Source organism: Talpa europaea (assembly GCF_964194135.1).
Source record: "Talpa europaea genome assembly, chromosome: 6".
Taxonomy (NCBI): Eukaryota; Metazoa; Chordata; class Mammalia; order Eulipotyphla; family Talpidae; genus Talpa; species Talpa europaea.
Genome location: NC_140072.1, coordinates 98,672,248 through 98,688,503, shown reverse-complemented (window position 1 = coordinate 98,688,503; position 16,256 = coordinate 98,672,248). Strand labels below are relative to the sequence as shown.

Genomic DNA, 16,256 nt, shown 5'->3' with positions numbered 1-16,256 from the left:
TACCATAAGTCTTAATGAAACTGAAGCTTCCCCTTATTTAACCAAGTAACATTCCAGAAGGGAATGGAATATACCCCAAGGACAGAAAGAATCAAGATGCACGAATTTTGTCTGTGCATAATGGCTGGGTAGGAGGGGTGATTTTCTATTATAGCAATGTGTGTTGTTTGGATTCCCATTAAGTTCCAGCTTCCAAGGGAAACATCACAAACTCTAGGTAACCATGGGTTTGAGTCCTGGCTCACTAAAAATCTCTGGCAGAGGATCTATTTTAAGAGGACCATCGCTATTCCCTAGAGAACACTTTTTTATAAAGTCTTACATGTTAAGAAAATAACCTGGTCACACATCTAGAATTGTCTGCAGGATCCCACATACATTAGTTTTCTTTTTACTATATTACTGCTTTCTTCCATAGAGGATTCTTTTTGGAGGGGTGGGGGGGGTGGGTGTGGTATGGTGACAACATCTGAAGAAGTATAAACTTATCTCTGAAGCATATACAACGTTGTAATCCACTATTACTAAATAAAAAAAGAAAATGTGATGTATATATATACACAATGAGATACTTCCTGCAGCCTTGAATGCAGGAGGCATTTAGGAGCGTGGGCTTGGGGTACGCATGCCTTATGGTGGGCACCTGGAGTGTAGTGTGGGTATGTGTAAGTGGGCACACCTGAGCCTGGAGGCTGAGGCTGTAGGGATAGCTGCTGAAGAACGGCGATGAGAGGAAGAAACCAAGAAAGAATGCCAGAGAGAGCTCAAAGAGAAAGAGTAAAGATTCTCCCAGGATGGGGAGGCCTCCTTGCCTTGCCAGCTTACAGGCTTTCTGCACCACAGTTGGTGTAGAAAGAGCATCAAAGCCTGAAAAAGCCACTGGGGGCTCCAGGACTCTTCTTTACCCGTCTGCTCAAACTGACAGAGAATCTTCCCAGTGCTTGCTGGCACTACACAGCTATTAGAAAAAAGATGAAATCTTACTATTTGTGACAAGATGGACAGAAACTAAAGGGGATTATGCTAACTGAAGTAAGTCAGGGAAAAAGAAATAGCATATGACTTCACCCATATGTTGAATATAGATAAACAAAACATAGGAACAGACAAAATTATACTAAAATAAATGCAAGAAATCTGTGGAATTGAGGCTACCAGAGCAGGAGGGTGGAGGGAAGTGGAGAGCAAAGGGGGAAGGAGGCCTATAAGCTATGCATTATGGGTACTTTGGCGGTGGGTGTGGAATGGTAACATTCATCTGGTGAGGTATAAATTTACACCTGCAAATAAGACACAGTGTTGTAAACCAGTATTAATTAAAAACCACATAGTAAATAATTAAATTATGGACATTTTCCCTTTTTTAGTTAGATTCCATTTTAGGGTTTGTTTCTGAACTTTCTGAATTTGTTTAATCCTTAGTACATATATGACTATATACAGCTTTTCTGTTACTGATAAGCTCTGCTTATAAATGTCCCAAATAGCTTTCACTCATTGTAAGTGGCTCTTTTACTTTAAACTGGATTCCCTACGGGGTGTCTAAACTGGATTCCCTACTTTTGTTTTGCAATCTTGGAGTTTTCTGTGACTACTGGAGGAAAAAAAACCAAGATAACATAAATAATCAACCCATACCCCAACTCCCACTGGACCAGATTGCGCTCAATGAACTATGCAGCCCTATGACAAAGCAAAGCCAGACTGGGTAAAAGCAAAGACTGGGTAAAACTGAGTAGAGATACTCAGTCCAGGTGGTAGACAGACTCAGAGTGGGGAAAGGCAAGTTACTTGGGCTTGGGGTAGCCAAGGGGGTTATCTGTGTGCTTTGGAGGAAAGTAGTCATATCTGCCACTGAGGTCACGATTACTCTGCTATTCTATGAAAACACTTTACTACACACATTCTAAACATTGATATATAAGCAATTTAATGTGAGCACTATCCCATTGTATGAATGTTTCAACTATGAAATTGTATGCATATTTACTACGAAGAGTCAACATTATATTCTCTGATTAGATTATGGTGTTTCTATTTTTTCTTTTTTTGTAGTCAGTTTTATTTCCCCTGGAAAAGTCGTTAGTCTTTGGAAAAATAATCTTTAATTCATAATTGGTGATACACATTTTTCATTATTCTTCAGTCTTAAATCCTTGTCCAAAAATTCTTATTTCATTCTTTGACATGATCTATAGAGCTAAGTATCTCGTTTTGGTTTTTCTTAGAAATTCCAAATTTTCGTCATATTACCAAACATTGATTGCATGTCTAAGTTATTCAGCCTCTGCCTGGCTTCATAGATTCCCTAAGTGCCTCTTATGTTTTTGTCAATGGTATTCCCATGTGTAGGATGGTGTCCACTATTTCTCAGCTTAGTACTTACCCATCTATACTTTTTTCCTTACCAGAGTAGTGGGGACATTGCAAAATAAATTTGGCAGAATCCCTTGCCAACTGGCATCCAATGGGAAGCAGGAAATGGAAGGCTAGAAAAAAGGAGAAGCAATTTTCACAGCTTCTGCTGGCATCTGCGCAGTGGCAGCAATGGCGATTACATGAGAGATAGTAGCAGTTGAGAGAAGCACATAAAAGCAAGGCTGGCTGGGGAGTGAGGTCCAAGGCCGGGCTCAGGAAGCAGTGTTTCAGCAGAGCACCTCAGTGCTAGTGCTTGTGCACTGGAGGTGAGGTCATTTTCCCTTCTGTCTCCAGTGATGTGTGACCACCAGTCTTTAGATAAACTAGTCTTTCTTGTTTCACTCTTCTAACCCATTCCAATACTTTTGTAATTGATCTCATGCATCATATTTCCTTTCTGTCATGCACCTAGATCTATTTCTGTTTTCCTGATTGGGAAGGACTAATGAACATTGTTATAAATCAGGGATTTCCCAGGTTTCTGCAAATTTTCTTGCAGGGTCTCTTCATACTGTATGTAGTGATGGTGGAAATTCAGTCTGCTGATAAGCTAATAACACCATGTTCATGAAACAGAGCTAGGTGAATTTCCCTCATGCTTTTCCCCGCCTCTGTACAACATCCAACTGCGTGGATTAATCTTTTTTCTTCAACACTTTGTGTCTAGTCAAGTTTCAACTTCTAAGCCTACTGCATTTGTGTTATATGCAGATGTGGGGGAGGAAAGTGTATAGATGACTGTGCCCGTGACAGTCCGCAGATGCCCTAGATGGCATTTTATCATTTCCTGGGAAAGCTTTCAAGGAAGAGTCAACTGAAAATGTCAATTCTGCAGACGACTGTTCTTTATCTCTCAGTAGAGAACCACCAAGCTCAGAAACATTGTGAGATTTTGTGGTATTCATTGGCATTTATAGTCTTGTTTGTGCCACATTTATTCCCCAGATAGTCTGTGTTTAAATTAGAGAATAAAACAAACATTTTGTGTCTGTTGAGTTGTCCTTTCTTTCTTCTTTAAGCCACATAGTTCATCAATCTTATCTCCCTGTTTTTATCTTCCTCTGAGTCTCCTAAGAATCTGTGGTTTTCTTTTGCTGTTTCTTCTTCCATTTCTCCAGGAATGCTTCATCTTTGCAGATAAGCTAGCATTCAGAAGGGGGATTCTCAAGAAAAAAAAGGAACTCTATAGTAATAAATTAGCACAGGAAAGGATAAGATTGTTTTCAAGAGTCAGGCTTATACTGATGAGATCTTAATCTTCTTGTCTTGGGTTCATTATCATCATATGTAACCTCTACCCAAGATCAAAACTAGAGAGTATCTTACTCCTCTAAAAATTAAAAAAAAAAGCAACATTATCTTGACCTATGATCAATTCCATAGGTGACTACAGACAAATTCATGCCCATATCTGTATAGTAAGAATTATGCCTTTGTCACTCCGAGTATATGAGAGTGGGGATTACTGACTCCAAATCTGGGAAATATTCATGGGATGGACTGGATTTCTTGACCATTAATATTCTGTCTCCATGCACATTTATCCCCCATCCTGCATATCATGTAGATATGGTATAGACATGGACCATAGACACAAATTTGGGAGGAAAAAAAAAAAGATTAAATTGTGCACTTGAATGTTGTCCAAAAGCAGGGAAGGGCATGCAGCCAAGTTTCCCCAGCTCTGTGTTTCATCACATGATGTTGCTTGGATATCAACTTATCAACAGACTGAATTTCTGCCACTGCCATAGCTTGAAGAAAGAGAACTGGCAAGAACACTATATTGAACGTGAAAACCAGCTTTTCAAAATGGGGAGACTACAATACAGGGTAAGTTCCTTTTAAGTAAAACTGTCTTTTAGTTGCAGATATAAGTTACTTTGTAGACTTCCCCCCCCCCTGGATTCCCCAAGCATTTTAATCAAACTTTATCAGGTATAGGTGATAAACTTTATCACTTGAATAGGTGAGATAGATTTCCTCAGCAATAGCCCAAGAAAAGCACACATAGGAATTGTTGCCATAAAAAAAGATCATCAGTCATTTCTTTATGCTATTTGAGAAGGAAAGAAATCTTTTCAGTTTTGAAGAATATTTATGCTCTGCTCCACAGATCTAGAAAATGGGAGGAGGGGTATTGGGTCCATATGAGTACAGTGCAATGTAGGCTTCTGTCACATAGAATATTCAAAGAGTGTGTTTTGGTTGGTGTGGTTTCTGGAGTGCACATTGAAGAAAAACAGTTAAATAAAATATTTACAGTTTAATATATTCATTTATGTAGTGAAAACAGGACACACAGAGAGGTTGACTGATGTTTTCCTAATAAATTTCTCCTTTGGAAGTTAGATCTGTGAACTTAGATCTGTGAACTCAGAACGAGTCTTCTCACGTTAAAGTACTTCTGAAGCATGTGCACTTTGTGCGTGTGCGTGCAAGAGCATACAACAGAGGAGAGAGAGAAGGAACTGGCATGAAGTGAGAACAACCTATATTCATGATCTCAGCTTAGCAAATGATTAATGTTGACAAGGGCAAAGGATTGCGTGGAGGCTGAAATTCTTGGAGGTTCTGCTCTGTGCCTTTACCACCCTGTATGTTTATTCTCAATATGCCTTTTTACTCTTGATTGTTCACTTTATTATTATTATTATTTGAACTTCAGATTTAAACCCTTGATCACATGGAAAAGAGACTTGCTCATAGCAGGGATGCCTGCTCCTTCATTTTCTATCTTTGTCCAGCAAGTGCAAGAAATGGGCAAGTTTAACCCTTTTAGAGTACAATACTGTAAAACTGCAAATTTAAATATCTAAAACAAGGAGAATGGTGTAAGGTCTACTATGTTGCAGCTAAAATGATATTTCCAAGAGATATTTAATAATTTGGGAAAGTGCACAACAGAAATAGTATGATCTCTCTTTTCTAAAATCACATATAATGCCCATAGGGGAAAAAAGAAAAATGAAAGGAAACTAATCAAATGCCAACAGCAGTTATGCACAGTAAGATCCCCAAACTGGTTGAATGAAATGAAATTTTAGCCTATGTTTTTTGTTCCTTGGAGTCTAGGATAAAGAATGGGAGAAAAACAGAAACGACAACAAAAGCTTCGGAATGTCCCCCATATTCCTTGCATTCGAGTCCCTCACTCAGCTGCAAACACTTCATTACTAAAGGTACAGCACATCATTCACAGATGAAGGGACTTTTCTCTTTCAAGGCTCGGAAACTCTTTTTAATATCTTTGTTTACCCAGTAACAGGGAGAACAATAGTTCCAACATAGATATTCAGTGCATGTTCAAGGAGTTTGTGAGTGAGTGAGTGAGTGAGTGAGTGAGTGAGTGAGCAAGCAATTGATCAAGTAAACAACAAACAAGCAAGGACTATCTCATCCTACCCTGAACCATTTAGGAGCTCCAGTAGGTGGTTGTCTCTTCTTTGCTGACCCACTACCAGTGGTGGCAAACTCAGTGACTGACACACTGTGGCCCTCTGCCAAAGGCTTAAGTTAACTCCTTTCTGGCAAAGTCAGTTAACACCATCTCATACATATGCTGTATAAATTTCCCTTCTCTTTCATTTCTACATGGAATGACAACAGGATAAGAATATTAGTCATACTTCTCATTTAGAAAGTTGAGAGCTTGGTGAAGGAAAATAAGTAGACATTTTTTCCTTGTGAAATAGAACCACATTTTTTAATATTTTATCTTATATCGTGCAAACTTCCATTGCACTTTAGAGCTTTACTTTTGGAAGTTTACTTTTGAAGATTGTTCTCAATCTTTTGAAGAGACTTAATTAGGAATCTAGTTCCTTTTTCAGATATATCTTTTTAAACATTCAATTCAGAAATTATAAAACTGAAATATCTTAAACTGAAGTTTTGAGTTTTGCTGCTTTCACTCTGGATATATGCTATCAAGCTTAAGGTTTTTAGAAATCAAAAAATAATCTGACTCACAGATTTCAATTCCACAAAATTTCTAACAGAAAAAAAGTCTCTCTACTCTTTGGTGTAATTATCAAAATTTAGTTTTTATTATGTGGTTATCAAGTAGCTTTGAAAATTCTAATTTTGAATTTTTTAACTTTAGTGAACTCATTTTATCTTGATGTTTCTAGAAGGTTGATGCCACTATGTCAGTTTCCCCATCTGCATATACTATCCTTTTCCCCCTAACATAGCCACTTAAGATATATTAGGTACATAATAGCAGTTGTTACCCTTCTTGTTCCTCTATAACATTGGCAGGTAGGCTTCTAAATGTTCTCCCTACCAATGGTCTGTCTTCTCCTGAGCCCTTTTCCACAGCGGGGCCAGAATGAGCTTTCTAAAATGGAAATCTGGTCAGTTAAGTTATGACTCTTTGGGTTGGGTATTTTCATTGTAAGGGACTGGGAATCTGTCTTCCACACTATAGGATGTTCAGCAGCATCCCTGGCCTCTTCCTATGGAAGGCAAATAGCTCTCCTCCTCCTTCCCATCATTTGCGACAAACATTTCTCCCGATACTGCCAAATGTCCTTTGAGGGTTAAAAATCACTCCTGTTGAGAATCACTGTCTTAAATAAAGACCTTCAATGACTCCTTATATAAAAGGTAATCTTTAAATTCTTACCATATAAAAGCTTCCATGATGTTCCTCTGCCAAACTATATCCTTTTCCAGTTCAGCCTCTAAGTTCTGGTGGAAGTTTTTTAAAAGTCTGGTTTCCAGTATATCTAGATATTGGGTACCACACAAGAAAGTTTGTGCCACTTTCTTCCTTTAATAAGCTATTATTTTTCTTCTAATCCAGTGGCTCTCAAATTTAGTGTGCATGTATCAAAACCACCCAGAATGCTTATCAAAACCCAGACCACTCCCACTGCCCAGAATTTCTCAGTTTCTGGACTTTTCCCCTTAACAGTTTGGGGTGGGGCAAGGAATTTGCATTTCTTTTCTTATTTAAGTTTTAGTGTTTTTTTTTTCCTTTGAAAAACTATTGGTTTACATCCTTGTTAGTGTAGGTATAGGACTTCCATCCCTAAGGTGTGGTCTCAGTTACCAGCAAAGCACCCAAAATACTGCACAATGGACTGTGGTCCCTCCCCACAGCCCTTGTTAGGAATTTGCATTTCTAAAAGGTTCCCTGGAGGTGCTAATACCCTTCAAGATCAGTATTCTAGTCCCTTCAGGACTTCCTCCTGGCACTTAATATTCAGATACATTGATCATCTCCTTTAGGAAACCTTTCTTGACTGCAGTGTCCAGCATAGCCCTTTTTACATTACCCATCTATTCATCTATCTATCTCCCCTGCTAAGGGAGAACTGTCTTTTACCCCTTCAGAAGTCTGGCAGACTTTAGGTACTGTGTAGATTTTCATAGCCCACATTTCTCAAGAAGAATTTGAAAGGTTCGGCGTGATAAAGAAAAGGAGAGCCAGGCTAAATTTCTCAAAGGAAGAGAAAATTTATTGCACCCTGGGTGGACCTCACAGACCCAAGGTAGGGGTCAGTGGAGCCGTGTACATTGTCAGGGGGATGCAGGCTTTTATAGGGTGAGGAGAGATCAGGTGGGAGACTGGGTTGCAATGGCGGGAAAAAGTTTATGGGAGGGGGAGTTTCTTTGTCTGAGAAAAGATTTGTAGGGCGGGGGAGGTTCATTGTCTGAATCCTCTAGGCAGGCTTCTGCATTCCTGTTCCCAGGTGGGCTTCCTGGTGGGTTTTTGCATTCCGGCCTCCTGTATGGACCTTTCAGAATTATAATGGATCAATAAAATTATAAGATATTGGAAATCCTTGGGATACTTCAGCCCAATATTTTTACCTAGTTACCAAGAATCTTTATATTTACCCATTCATAATCACACAGGTCAGCAAGGATGAGGGAGGGGGAAAAGGAGGGGAATTTGTCTCTCCATCCCCAGCAATTCCACCAACCCATCAAAATTCCCTACTGTGCTCTGACAGGACCTTACCCCAGGGCAGCAGCGCTACTTCTACAGCATCATGAGGATTTACAACCCCACTCCCCAGTGGGAGGCCCTGCAGGCCCGCTATGTTCACACCCTTCTGCACCAGCAGCAACTGGGTGAGTTTTAACTACCTGACCTAAACCAGGATCTCAGGAACACACGTGAGCTGCATCTGGAAGTCAAGTTTTCAGATAAATGGTTCAAGCAGAATGGCCTCTGCCAGTGTGCTATTTATCAACCTAGTTGACAGACCAAGTTTGGAAATTATTATACCTGATAATGTTGCAGAAATAAATTCTAGCCTTTTACCCAGGCAAGGGAAGAATAAGCGGTACTTCAGAAATGGTGAGGTCAGGAGAAGTTTTATTACTCATGCATGAGGTCTCAGACCTGGGTAGCCCCATAAGGTCTGAGTGTTATAGGACAGGGAGAGGGGCAGCCCAAACCCCGCAAACCTGCCTATTCTAAATGGGTTCTGCCATCCGCCGCATCAACAGAAAACATAGGAGACTTTAAGGGGAAGGAACTTTAATAAAACTAGGAAACAATACAGGTAAGGCAGAGTCTAGTTTCTAAATGAAGCACCCAAAGTTACCCGTCCCCTCGTGGGTAAACGTACATCCAAATGGGACTGGCCCAGAGCAAGGCCCCAAAGCCTGCCACAAGTCTAAAGCATCTTCCAGTGGGGACCCACAGAAAAGGGCCAGAAACAACCAGACAAGCCCGGAAGGAAAAGAGCAAAATCAACATCAAGATAAAAGCTGCCATTGTCACCTCCCCACGGGTCTCACCCACATCTGTGTCACCCAGTCCACAATCAAAAGACAAGCGCAGTTTCTTCACATGTCTCTAGGCTCCATGCGCCTCCTCCAGGTCTCCTGGCTCCATCCTGCTTCCTTCCTCAGTCTCTTCTGCAGCTTCTCCTCTTCCTCCTTAGCTCCACCCTCCCTTGGGTGGGGCAGGGAACCTGGAACTTCCCCCTTTCCTGGGGACCACCCTGTTACAATCCCCCCTTTTAATTTTTATTCCACCATATCTATGGTGGCACAGATGTCATGGTGTAATCTTAGGAGACAGTCTTTTTTTCAGGATTACAATGTGTATAAGAGAAGCAACAATTAGTCAGCAGCATTGTCCATGAATGTCCAGTATGACAGTTTTCCATTACTTGAAAAGAGCCCATTATCCAAGCCAAAAGAAAAAAAAATCTGGAGCATTGGCTAAAACAAGACAGCAAATATATCAAAATCACAGGGAAAAAAAATCTTAAAATTGGTTCAACTTATGCAAAAACGAATTCTCTCAACCTTGATCCCAAACTTTTTAACAGCATAGCAAAAGTTTGCAAATTAAATCTACTTTTAAACCATTTTTTCTATTTTTGCATAAAATCACAGGGCAGAAATAAGTAACAGCAATTTTTAGCTGGCTTTGTTGAAATACTCCATACAGGATTAGAGCGAACCATTGGCATCCAGTCGATGTAGGCTTCAGGTACAAAGTTGGTCTCATCAGACTCCACCTGCGCTTTCCTCTTCTCGAGAGTACCAGGGCATTTTCGTTGGCCGGGTTGTCCAGTCCTGCCAATGGAGGCAAGCTTCCTCACCTTCTTTGGAGGTCTGTGGAACACTACGAACAAAGCAAACAGGTTCTCCTCTTCTTGGTTCAGCTCTGTTTCAACTTTCTGGAGGAGCTCCACACAAAGCCACACAATGAAACTTATGTCCAATTTTTTTCAGTTTAAACAAAATTCCTATGGAAGTTATGCAAAAACAGACTCTGAGATAAGTAGTAAAAGATTACTACCACTATTTTTATGCTGTGTTGGTATCAAGGGGAGAGAAAATGCAAACACAAGTTAGCTTTGTTGGGGAAAAAAATTACAACCTTGCTGCAGATCCTGGTCACCAAAACAAGAAAACTTTGTGGATTTAGAGCAAAATTCAAAAAAATCATCAGTATTATTATGTCAAGGAAAACTTAGTAAATATGAGGTGTATTTCCAAGTCTATTCAGTCCTTTGTAGGAAAGTTTTTTACTCTCAACAGTTCCATCAATAGGAATATGTTGAGACCTTTTCTCCCTATATTTCCAGAAACAATTTCTGTAGATGTGAAACAATTTAATTATACACTATTACAAGGTGACAATCACCATTGACAATTTACATACATACCAGATACTGAGAGGTTTTTTTTTTATACACATTATAGAGAACCACTGTTAACATTTTGTACATACCAAAGTTTTACCATTTTCCCAAGTGACAATGCTTCCCTTCCAGTTTTACTTCATTAGGTAAAATCCAAATAGAACAAATTCATCTAATGCCTTCCCAGGAGGAAAGGGAGAAACTTCGTGGAGTGTCTCAGGAGCTCTACTGAGGTTCCACAAAATTTCCTTGCATCAGCCAAATGACAGGCTACCAAATTTGTACTTGAATTTAGATTTCTGGGAAGCTTTGCCATAAATATCAGAAAAATAACAGAAACAACAATGTTCAATCTCTATGAAGGCACCGGCTTAGTTTAGTAGCACAATGTTGACAATCAAACCATAACCTTTTGTTTTTCTCATAACTGGAGACTCTTTTTTTTTTTTTAATGTCTATGGGCACCATGTATACCAATTTGTCAATCACTGGAGGTCAAGACCGCTAGACACAAGGACATACAGACATACAACATATAGACAAAGACAGTTTTTTTTTTTTAGTTATGCCACGTAGAATATGTTATGTAACTGCAGTTTTACTCCATAGGCTCAGAAAAAAAAACGTCAAAGTCCAAAAAAAAATGTGGAGTGTTGCTGGCAGAAAAATTTCCAGTTGTCATCCTACAAACCTAAGACTTTGGAAATAGGAAGGAAAAGTTTTATTAATCACAAGAGTTACATGACCTTGTTTATCACCTTAGGGTTTTCAGTGTTGAAGACTTTTTATTAGAAGTCAATCCTGGGGTATTCTGTACAGCAACTGAAAGAATAAAAGTTAACTTTTAAGCAAAAGGAGTCATCTCTTGTTAGCCACCAAGCAGGCACTCCTTGGGTTTCCTGGAATAGAACCTGAAAAAGCAAAATCAAAATATCAGTAATTAACTTTCAATTAAAAGGAGTCATCTCCTTACTTCTGTTAGCCACTCTGGGACAGAAGCTGAAAGAGCAGATTAAACATCTAAGCACAGATTACTCCTCCCCCACACTAGGGAGGGACAGCAACAACACAGGTATGAAAACCTGGTAGTTATATGATGCACCCTAAAGAGTGCTTTCCATAACAGACCTTCCTCAGTAGGAAGCAGAAACTTAGAATCTTGTCTTACACCAGCAATTGAACAAATCCAGTATTCAAAATGGCAAACATGCCCAAAACAAATTGTGTAGACAAAATTCACAGTAGCAAATCCTTTCAGACTCAGACAAAATCTTATTAACTTTTCTGATCCAGGCTTTGCAAAAATTCAAGTTATCTCCAAGAATCCATCAAGGCTACCAGCAATTACCAGTTACTGCTTAAGGCTACTCTTTCCTTAACACCCAGGCATACATTTGCTAATTTAAACACCACTGCTCCACAATTGGCTGGCAAAATCCATCAGGCAGAGAGCAGGAAGTAGCCAAAGACAAAGCAACATACCACTGAAGAGCCATTATTGCCTTTAGAAATGCTAATGAGACAGCAGAGATTGCAAAAAGAAAGAAAGAAAAAAGTTCCAAAGTACTAGCAACAAGAACCTTTGAATTTTACAAGAGCACGCCAAGTGCCTCAGACGCCATGTTTGATCTGGCCACATGGTCCAATGTACTGCCTTATCTTTTGAGTAAAACTGGCACAGAAAAAAATTTCCACAAATTAAAATGTCTTAGCTAGTCACGACAAACAAATTACACACAAACACACAGAATCTTCACAAAGCCCAAGCCAGTTTTTCAACAGCAAATCGACATATGAAACAAACACACTGGAGAAACCAAAAATCACATTTGCGCTTATGGTAGCCAGTGCCATAGGGAAGCCCAATTTCCCCATGGGGCTGACTAACCACGGATGGCTATGTCCTAAATCACGTTGGACGCCAAATCTGTTATAGGACAGGGAGAGGGGCAGCCCAAATCCCGCAAACCTGCCTATTCTAAATGGGTTCTGCCATCCGCCGCATCAACAGAAAACATAGGAGACTTTAAGGGGAAGGAACTTTAATAAAACTAGGAAACAATACAGGTAAGGCAGAGTCTAGTTTCTAAATGAAGCACCCAAAGTTATCCGTCCCCTTGTGGGTAAACGTACATCCAAATGGGACTGGCCCAGAGCAAGGCCCCAAAGCCTGCCACAAGTCTAAAGCATCTTCCAGTGGGGACCCACAGAAAAGGGCCAGAAACAACCAGACAAGCCCGGAAGGAAAAGAGCAAAATCAACATCAAGATAAAAACTGCCATTGTCACCTCCCCACGGGTCTCACCCACATCTGTGTCACCCAGTCCACAATCAAAAGACAAGCGCAGTTTCTTCACATGTCTCTAGGCTCCATGCGCCTCCTCCAGGTCTCCTGGCTCCATCCTGCTTCCTTCCTCAGTCTCTTCTGCAGCTTCTCCTCTTCCTCCTCAGCTCCACCCTCCCTTGGGTGGGGCAGGGAACCTGGAACTTCCCCCTTTCCTGGGGACCACCCTGTTACATGAGCACCCGTCTAGAGACAAAGGGTTTCTTTCTACATAACCATTTTACATTGATAACATTGGTCAGTTAGCATACAAATCTTCGCAAAAGCAGAAAGATATAGATATTTGAGGAAGGCCTGGGTGATCTATCAGCCTAACTGGCTGCCAGACCTTGTTTAGATAATGCTTATTAAGGAACCAAACTTGTTATTTACACTTACTTTGCATTACCAGGCCTATGACTCTTTAGCAAGAAGCAGGAAAGATTTTATTTGCTTAGCAGTTCCCTTTCAATAATAGAAAGTGAAGTCTTATGGGTAAATTCTTTAAAGAAATCAGAGTATGGATTGTTAAAAAATGTTAACAGCACTGCTCCAAGCTGTCCAGGAACTTGACCTAGTAGATATGGCAATGGGTTTAGGCAGGTGATCTGGGCTCAAGTCAGCTCAGCCGGTTGCTGGTTGTATAAACTCAGAGGCTTGATTTACTCACAACAATAACAGTTATATTTATGGAGTGTTTACCATCTTCCAGACAGTGTGCTAGTAGCTTTATATATAATATCTCATTTTCCTCCTACTTTACAGTTGTGGAAACTACAGCTCAGGCAGGGGAGATACCTGGATAAAATTATATAGGTGGTAAATGCCAGTTGGGATATCAAGCTCCAAATATTGTACAGATTCCTATGATGTTTCTCTTCTCCTACCATCTTCATGGGATTTTAAGTACAAAGGAAATAATGGTTCAAAACCCTCATGACATGTAAGCAGCAGCCTAGTGAAGATGTAATTATTATTAAATCCCTTTTCTTCTAGGAAATGTTTTCAGTCTCCAGCTCCCTTCTCCGTTGTCCTGACTCTTTTTTTTTTTTTTAATAAACCATTCACTTGGCATTAGCCCATCTACTTCATACTGTGTGCCTGTATTTGTACAAAAGAGAGACATGGTTTTTGCAGGTGGTTTAATAAAACCAAAAATAGCAATAGTTATCTTTTAGTAGAACCTCCTCTGTGTCAGGCAGTGTTGTAAGCACTATGCATGTTCTGTCTTATTTAACCTTCAAACACCTCTACAGGTGCCTTTACAACTCCCATTTTACAGAAAAGAACTTGAGACATGGATCAGTTAAATAACTTGACCAGGTTCTGCAAATAGTAAATAGTGAGGCTGGGATTCTGTCTGGTCTCCATGATTGAAGAATTGCAGCTGCCTTATCTAGTAGCTTCACTGATAATGTAAAGTTGCTTGAGGCCAATGAAACTGTAACAGGGTGGTCCCCAGGAAAGGGGGAAGTTCCAGGTTCCCTGCCCCACCCAAGGGAGGGTGGAGCTGAGCAGGGAGAGGAGAAGCTGCAGAAGAGACTGAGGAAGGAAGCAGGATGGAGCCAGGAGACCTGGAGGAGGCGCATGGAGCTAGAGACACGGAAAGAAACTGCACTTGTCTTTTGGCCGTGGACTGGGTGACACAGATGTGGGTGAGACCCGTGGGGAGGTGACAACGGCAGCTTTTATCTTGATGTTGATTTTGCTCTTTTCCTTCCGGGCTTGTCTGGTTGTTTCTGACCCTTTTCTGTGGGTCCCCACTGGAAGGTGCTTTAGACTTGTAGCAGGCTTTGGGGCCTTTCTCTGGGCCAATCCCATATGGATGGAGTTTTACCCACGAGGGGACGGGTAACTCTAGGTGCTTCATTTAGAAACTAGACTCTTTGCCTTACCTGTATTGTTTCCTAGTTTTATTAAAGTTCCTTCCCATTAAAGTCTCATATGTTTTGTGTTGATGCAGCGAATGGCAGAACCCATTTAGAATAGGCATATTCAGAGTTTGCCCCTGTAGGCTATTAAGATGCACGTTTCCAGGCCAAAAATTCCTGAGTTTCTAATTCAAAATGTCTTTGGAGTAGGGCCAAAAATCCGCATTAAAGAAATGTATATGTTAAATGTGACCATGCTCAGATAATTCTGTAGTAGGTGGACTGCAGACTACATTTTCAAAGCACTACAATAGAATGAATATATGTTTCTGGTTTGAAGGAAGTTTTGCCAATGAATATAAGCAGTTCTTACACAGGTTTCCCATTGCCAAAGTCCCTCACCAAAGATTTGTCATGTCAACCATTGACTCTGCATCATGAACTGATTAGTGATAAATGCAAAAGAGGAAAATATCCCTCCTGTCTTTAAAGATCATACAACCTAGGTGTGCTGAACACAATTGCTTCTATCCTACCCTCCCTCATCAATATGTGACTCTTTGCAGGGTTGTCTGCTTTTTGGTTTTACACAATTGTTGACTTTGCTGTTTCATTTCTCTCCACCAGGCTATATTACTCAACAGGAAGTCTTGGCATGTGCTGCTGTGCTTAGAGAGTCAACGAAGAGAGCCTCCGCCAAGGTAGCTCCTCAAACACCCATCCGCCGGAAGGCTTCTGCCATGACGAGAACCTGGCCTACAGCAGTACCTGTGTCTGTGGGTCCACTCAGGGCTCAGAGTGCAGGGCTCCGATATCTCAGCAAGTGAGGCTTTGTACATGCTGTGAACAGGCAGTTTGCCTTTGTATTCTAGCATCTAGTGAGTACTTAGTGCGTATTTGTTAAATGATAATGAATAATACAAACCCCATGCTCCAAGAAATAATTTCTCCCCGTTCACATAAATTTTACTAGCAAGAACAAGTTGAAGGTTTAAGAGCAATGGCACTAACAATAAATAAGTCTTTCACTGCACATACAATTTGTGGAGTAAAATGTCTTTGAAACTTTCAAAGTAAAAGCTTCTTTCAAATTAGAATCACCAATGAAAGGGGGAAAAGGCATCAGAGGGCCTCCCTGGTGGCGCAGGGGTTAAGCAACACACTATGAAGCAATCCTCAGCTTCTGCAGCACGAGTTTGATTCCTGGCCGGCCAGGGAGCAGCCCCACATGGTGCAGCAGACCTCTCCTGACTCGCCCACTGCTCCCCTTAGCAGTGTATTTCAGTCAATCTGCCTTTTCTGTTCCCCACTCTGTCTCTGGTGAATCATCTCCCCCCACCCCCGCATCAATGGCCTATACCCCAGGTCTTGTATGCATAAATAAATAATTTTTTTTTTTTTTTAAAAAGGCTGCCAGTTGTCATGGGGTGACCATTCCCTGCAACCCACCCACCACACATATTGAAAATACACAAACAAACACAGAGTTAACCCTGAGCATGCTGTGCTTCCAGAACTATG

General features: G+C 40.6%; 1 protein-coding gene across 1 annotated transcript; it reads left to right on the top strand.

Moving 5' to 3' along the window:
* Positions 1-5,501: 5,501 nt before the first annotated feature.
* Positions 5,502-15,562, top strand: FAM216B (family with sequence similarity 216 member B; the record flags this gene model as incomplete). The annotated part of the gene is made up of 3 exons (XM_084234893.1): positions 5,502-5,600; positions 8,385-8,505; positions 15,363-15,562. 3 exons carry the CDS (start codon positions 5,502-5,504, stop codon positions 15,560-15,562), a joined length of 420 nt encoding a protein of 139 aa, XP_084091019.1.
* Between the last annotated feature and the right edge of the window lie 694 nt (positions 15,563-16,256).